Source organism: Temnothorax nylanderi, unplaced genomic scaffold (assembly GCF_030848795.1).
Source record: "Temnothorax nylanderi isolate EJ_2023f unplaced genomic scaffold, tnyl_v1.0 TNYL_tig0560_pilon, whole genome shotgun sequence".
Classification (NCBI taxonomy): domain Eukaryota; kingdom Metazoa; phylum Arthropoda; class Insecta; order Hymenoptera; family Formicidae; genus Temnothorax; species Temnothorax nylanderi.
This window is the reverse complement of record NW_027249622.1, coordinates 32,995-39,861: the sequence shown is the minus strand read 5'-3', so window position 1 is coordinate 39,861 and position 6,867 is coordinate 32,995. Positions and strand designations below refer to the sequence as shown.

At 57.2% G+C, this 6,867-nt stretch overlaps 1 protein-coding gene across 1 annotated transcript; it reads left to right on the top strand.

The window, feature by feature from the left end:
• The first annotated feature begins 2,946 nt into the window (after window positions 1-2,946).
• Window positions 2,947-3,348, top strand: LOC139783922 (uncharacterized). Its single transcript, XM_071723095.1, has one exon. It carries the CDS (start codon window positions 2,947-2,949, stop codon window positions 3,346-3,348), a length of 402 nt encoding a protein of 133 aa, XP_071579196.1.
• Window positions 3,349-6,867: the final 3,519 nt, after the last annotated feature.

Sequence of the window (6,867 nt, the reverse complement as noted above, 5' to 3'; positions counted from 1 at the left end):
ACCTTGAACCAGTAATCCGCAAATACAAAACTAACCCAGTAGCCAAAAATCCATACTTCTGAGACCCATCATCATCAGCTTGAAGTCCATTTCAAATTCGAAACTTGCATTCTTAACTCAAGAATCCAATAAAGTTTATTTATTTATTTATGAATAAACCATGAATCCGTAAATCTTAAATTTATGAACCCAATATCATCAAAATCAAGACTCGTACACCAAGCTTATATTTCATCAACTCAAATTCCACGAATTTTCAAACAATTAATTATGTAATAGCCTATGGATCTCTCAGTGAGACGGGTAGTTCTGGCTACTACTCCCTTTAATTGTGTACGAGGATTTTCCTTCCAGAATATACGAGTAAGTTATAGTAAGTAGACTCCAGGACTGAAATTAGATGAGTTTTATCATTGCTATCTATGCATCTCATGATTCCTACCTGCTGAATATATTCAGACTGCAGAATGTATTAGAGCTTATTCAAATATCAAGAGATCCATATGTCATCCTTGAAGTGAAAAAGTTCCTTCTATTGTCCTATTTTTGTTATATATATATATGTTATTTCTTGTGATTTATGTATGAGCTGTTTTATGATATATGAATTCATCATAAAATATTTCGTAAACTTCGATTGGAAATTATCATTTGACGATTCAATGATTCCATAACATGTTTCCACTCTATATACTCTGGGTACTTCAAAAAATCTGATACTCCACATATACCACATTGTTATTTTCTCAACAGCTCATTCAGTTTCTGGACTGGACTTTCCACTTTCAGGGTTCTTGAGACGTAAGAATCTGTATTTATGGAGCTTAGATGAGTTCCAGATCGATCTCTGTCTGTCTCATGTGTCTTCAACATACATCATAACACTATATCGTGTTTCATTCATTCTTTTTGAGGTTATATCATCGCATTTCAAAATGTCTGCAGCACCTTGCAAAAGTAGGATTCTTTACGAGTATTTTAAAAAAAAGTTCATCAAAATCGGTGGAGAATTGAGCTGTCGGCAGATTTTTGTCCGAAAAGTCACCTTTTTTCCCCACTGTGCGCTGGGGAGAATCTTTGCGTCGCCAATTTGGCAACAGCCTTGCCGAATTGTTGGCAACCGTCTTTGCCCTCGGGGCCACGCAAGCGACGTGCTCGCCGAAGCTCCTTGTGCCGTCCAGCCACATCCCCAGGTACCTTAAGTGAGGAGTGGTCGGTACTTCAATCCCTCCTATTCGGAGGCTGAGTCCCTTTGGTGGTGGCCCCGACGCCTTGCGATCGTAAAATATAGTTGCTTGCGTCTTCTGTGGGGCCACCTCTAGACCCAGCGTCTCGATGGAGCGCACCACGCATGGCCGCTGCCACATTAGCCAGCCTGATCAGCTCCTGCCAGCCCTCCCCGCTGACTCCCAGGTAAATGTCGTCGGCATACCCTGAGAGTCAGCAGTTATCGGGGAGGGCAACCCTGAGGACCAGGTCGTAGGCTATGATCCAAAGCAGGGGTCCCAAAACTGACCCCTGCGGGACCCCGCAGCCCACGACCCTGATCCTCAGGACCCCGTTCCGGTCCGTGTACATAAGTCCTCGATTCTGGAAGTAGTCTCGGACGACCTCTATTAAATAGGGAGGGACGTCCAGGTCTTGGAGCGCCCTCCCAATAACCGGCCAGGGGAGGGAGTTAAAGGCGTTTCTCACATCAAACGAAACGCCCATCACTACCCTCCCCTCCTCAATGTCGGCCTCCGTGCGGGCAAGGACGCGTCTGATCGCGTGGATCGTCGATCTCCCCGCACGGAAGCCGAACTGGTCGTCCGACAGACCACCTCCTTCCCTCCGGTTGAGGTGGACGAGGCGTTCGGCAATTATCCTTTCGAAAATCTTGCCCACCTCGTCCAGCAAGCACACGGGCAGATAAGCTGACGGGGAATCCGCAGGCTTATCCGCCTTCGGCAGGAGCACCAGGCTGGCTTCCTTCCATCTCATGGGGAACCGGCCGGCGCGCAGGCACGCTGTAAACAATTTGCGCATTCTGCCGGCCAGTCCCCCTGCGGCCAAGGTCCAGGCTCTTCCTAGAATACCGTCAGGGCCAGGAGCCTTGTTTCTCCTGACTCTGCGGAGAGCCCTCGCGAGTTTCTCCTCGCTGACCCCCAGCTCGTCGTCCCACTCCCAGGGAAGAGTCTCCGGGAATGAGACTTCGCCCTTGTCGCCGACAGGGAACAGAGTGTCGACGACTTTATCGACGAACCGGGGGTCAAGCGCTTCCGTTAGAGTGGGCGCCCAAGGTCTCAACTTGTCTTGGACCAATTTATAAGGGCGCCCCCATGGATTTTCCTCTACACTCGCGAGGAGCTCTTTCCAAGCCTTTTCCTTGGCCGCGAATATAGCGCGGGAGAGGTCCTGGCGGGCAGCACGCCAGGCCTCTCCCGTCTCCGTTATAGGAGTTTACGCCCCACCGCGTAGGTGGGAAGGCCTGCGCCTCCGCCAGGAGGAAATTCAAACCCGGTAAGACGAACAGGACAAAGCCTCCCTCGAATAGCAAAGAGGAAGAGGCTGCAATGGAGGTGGCAGAGGAGACGGTGACAACGCCCACCGCCCACCCACCATCGTTAACACAGAGCAAGTGTCCATGACCATCCCGAAGAGGGCACCCGTCAAACGGGCTGCCTCCGATGCTGCAGGAAGTGCGGGTGGTGAGGACAACGTAGCGAGGCCTAAGGCCCAACGAAGAAGAAGGGAGAGAGAACCGGCATCCGAGCCGGAACTGACGCTGCCACGGGTTCCGCAGCAACCTCTCGAGGAGCAGCCCATTGACAACACGGTCGAGCTATTGCCTGACGCAAACAGTGGGCCAGACGGAGGTGGACCGCAAAACACTGCTCTGCCCGATAGCAATGGGCAAGAATCCGCGGAGGAAGTGGAGGCCTCCATGCAAGCCGGTTGCTGCTAATGGCCCAGAAACTTCTCCAGGCAAATCTTAATCACTGTCGCGCTTCGCAAGACGTGTTCCTGCACACGATGGCGGAGCGCGGCAGTGGCCTGGGGGTAGTGGCTGAGCCGTATTGGGTGCCGCCCGGTCACCCGTGCTGGGCGGTCAGCCGGTGCGGCCTAGCTGCAGTAAGATGGAGGCTGACGAGCGAGCCCGTCGCCTGCTCGCGTCTCGAGTCGGGCGACGGGTTTGTCGCCGTCAGGTGGAGCCACGTCGTGGTGGTGAGCGTTTACATCTCCCCCAACGTCGACGTGGCTCGATACGAGAGGTTCCTTGACGACCTCACAGGATGCCTTGCGAGGCACCCGCCGGGGCAACAAGTAGTGGTGGCCGGGGACTTCAACGCCAAATCGGCACTTTGATGTTCCCCGGTCACCGATAGGAGGGGCCGGTTGTTAGAAGACTGGGCGGCGAGTCTGGGCCTAGTCATTGTAAACACCGGCCGGGTCCAGACGTGCGTGCGACAGCGGGGGGGGGGGGGTCCATCGTTGACCTCACGTGGGCCAATCTCCTCGCTGCGCGTCGCATCCGGGGATGGAGGGTGGCCGTGGAGGCAGAGTCTCTCTCGGACCATCTCTTTATAGAGATGAGCCTCCAAGTCACCCCCCCCTGGACGTCCAAGCTCGCCGCCGGGAGGCGAGTCGTCGTTTCCCGCGTTGGGCCCTGGGGAAGATGGACCCGGACTTGTTCCGGGCCTCCATCCGGGTTTCCCTGTGGGCCGACGACATTATGCGACGCATGCCGGACGACGTGGACGAGAGCGTGGCCTGGATCGGGGATATTATGACCAAAGCGTGGTGCGACGCGGGTATGCCCCGGTCTAGGCCCCGTCCGCGGAAGGCAGCATATTGGCGGACGGAGAAGATAGCCGAGCTTAAGCGCTCCTCCGTCCACGCCAGACGCTTGTGGCTGCGTGCCAGATGCAGACGCGATCCAGAGCGTCTGGAGGCGGCAGGAGAGAAGTACCGCTCCGCCAAGCGGGCCCTCTCTTGGGCAATAAAGGTGGCCAAGGACCGCGCGTGGGCCGAGTTATTGGAGGGCCTACACCGGGAGCCTTGGGGGCGTCTCTATAAGATGGTCCTCAACAAGTTGAGGACCTGGGCGCCCCCAGTGACGAAAACGATGGACCCCGAGTTCCTAGAAGAAGTGGTCGATACCCTCTTCCCCGACGATCCGGAAAAGAGGGTGACCGGAGGTCCCGCTCCACCCGTTGTGGAGTGGGACGAGAAACTCGGGGTCACGATGGACGAGATGCGGGTAGCCGCAAAGAAGCTGCAAACAGGGAAGGCTCCCGGACCGGACGGTGTGCCCGGTAAGGCGTGGTCCTTGGTCACGGGGGAGATGGCCGAACAACTGAGAGCCCTATTCACAAAGTGCCTCAGGGAAGGCCGTTTCCCCCGTGCCTGGAAGGAGGCACGATTGGTCCTCCTCCCGAAAGCGGGAAAGCCCGGCGACCAGCCGTCGAGCTATAGACCAATCTGTTTGCTGGACGAGGTAGGCAAGTTATTCGAAAGAATAATTGCCAGCAGACTCGTCCAGCAGTGCTATCCCTATCCCGGACTGGTCCGGATTTGTCACCGGACCAGTTTGGCTTCCGAGAGGGCAAGTCAACGGTAGACGCGATCATGCGCATCCGTGCCCTCTTGGAGGCCGCGAAGGAGGACGGCAGGGTGTTACTGGGTGTTTCTTTTGACGTAGCTAATGAGTTCAACACCCTGCAATGGCCGGTTATAAGGGAAGCACTGTTGTACCACGACGTGCCGGAGTACCTTGTAGCCGTGCTGTTCGACTATCTCCGGGACAGGAGATTGGTCTACACCGACCGAAACGGCGTGATAAGGGTCAGGCTGGTCATCCGCGGGGTTCCACAGGGTTCGGTTCCCGGCCCAATCCTGTGGAACCTGGGCTATGACGCGATCCTGCGTGCCGCCCTCCCCCCGGGATGTTGGTTGAACGGCTTTGCCGACGACATATTCTTGGGGGTCGAGGGAGGCAGCTGGGAGGAGGCCATTCGTTTGGCAAACGCCGCGGTGGCAAAGGTGGTTGCCGAAATGAGGAGGGTGGGCCTCAAGGTGGCTCCCCATAAAACACAGGCCGTGTTTTTCTATGATCGGTCTGTGGGGAGACCGCCTGAGGCTCACATATTAGTAGAGGGAATCCAAGTCCCGGTAGAGGCCCACATGAAAGTGTTGGGCCTCTGGTTGGATGGTACCTGGAGCTTCGGCGAGCACTTTGCTCGCCTGGCTCCCAGAGTTATTGGCGTGGCCAATAGCTTGGCACGGATCATGCCGAACCTGGGAGGGGCGAGCGGCCGTGCTCGCCGGCTTTACGCCGAGACCGTGCACGCCGTGACGCTCTACGGTGCCCCCGTTTGGGCACCCGTGACGGAGGGCTCCGCGCGCATTAGGATGCGACTGCGCCAAGTCCAGCGCGCGGTGGCCCTGAGAGTGTCGCGTGCGTATCGCACGGTCTCCCACACGGCGGCGACGCTCCTGTCCGGGCTTCCCCCGCTTGAGCTCGCGGCAAAGCAGCGCGCTGAAGTTCATAGGCGCATTGCGGAGCTGCGAGCTCGGGGGGCGCCTATTCCGAATAAGGCGCGTCGGGCCATCAGGTTCCAGAAGAAGGCGGTCCTCGTTGTGAGGTGGCGAGACGAGTACCTCGCCAATAACGTTGCGGGACTGAGCGACGAATGCGGCCTGAGGACCGTCAACGCCATCCAACCCTGTCTGGCGGACTGGCTGGGCAGTCTGGGATTCGGAATTTCATATCATGCGACACAGGTGCTGACCGGGTACGGGTGCTTCGGTCGGTACCTGTGTCGAATTGGGAAGGAGGCAACCACCGAATGCCACTATTGCGATGCGGCGGAGGACACGGCACAGCACACGCTGGAGATATGTCCAGCGTGGGCTGAACAACGCCGTGTCCTACAGGGAGAGGTCGTTTCCGACCTCTCCCTCCCGGCCATAGTGGCAGCTATGGTCGGGAACAAAACGAGGTGGCGGGCATTCCTGGCCTTCTGCGGCAGTGTAATTTCGCAGAAGGAGGCGAGCGAGAGGATCAGGAGGGGGGAAGTACGCCCCCCTCCGACCGACAGGGAAGAAGAGGAGGAGGAGGAGTGGACGCCGAAGCGACCGTCAAGAGTGTCGCCACCGCCAGAAGAATGGCGGCGGCGACTGCGGCCTCGCGGCGGTGCTCCGGATGCGGCCCCGCGTGGGGGCCCCGAATTAGTTCCAGGCCGAGACCTGCCGCCCATTCCTCCAGAGCACGGCCTTTCCGATTGGTGAGCGGGGAACCCCATAGCGAGGACTTCGCGTTGAAGTCCCCCGCCACCATTACCTGATCGGGCAGGCATCTGCGCACGCACGCATCTAGCTCAAAAAGCATGCGCTCAAACTCGACCGGGCCCCTCCAACTCGGAGGGGCGTAAACTCCTATAACGGAGATGAGCCCCCATTTTGCTGCCACAAATCCATCCCCGGCCTCCAGTGGAGTACACGGGGAGGGGGAGTGTGGCAGCGTCCTCCAGGTAAGAGCGGCGGAGCCTCTACGATCAACGGCCCAGCAGGGGTGGTCTGTTGGGACTTTGTAGGACTCCGCCACTATGCCCAAACCACACCCGCGCTCCGCCAGGGTGTGGACAAACAAATCCTGAGCGGCGCGGGCGCGGTTCAGATTTGCTTGAAGGACCCCTAGGGACATTTTAATTTGTCCCTTCAGGGTCCTCCACCCTCACCCTCGTCGGTTTTGCGGCTTCCGTCACCGCCGTCTCCACTTCCATCGGCTCGGGCTTCTGGACTTCAACTGTGGGGGCCACCCTTCTCCCACCGTGTCCTCTTTACCCTTGTCCACGTCCATGGCCTCAGGCATTGACTTTGAGG

Bases quoted from the DNA above. Each gene is read 5' to 3' on its own strand.
- LOC139783922 (XM_071723095.1), top strand. From the start codon at position 2,947: ATGGCCCAGAAACTTCTCCAGGCAAATCTTAATCACTGTCGCGCTTCG.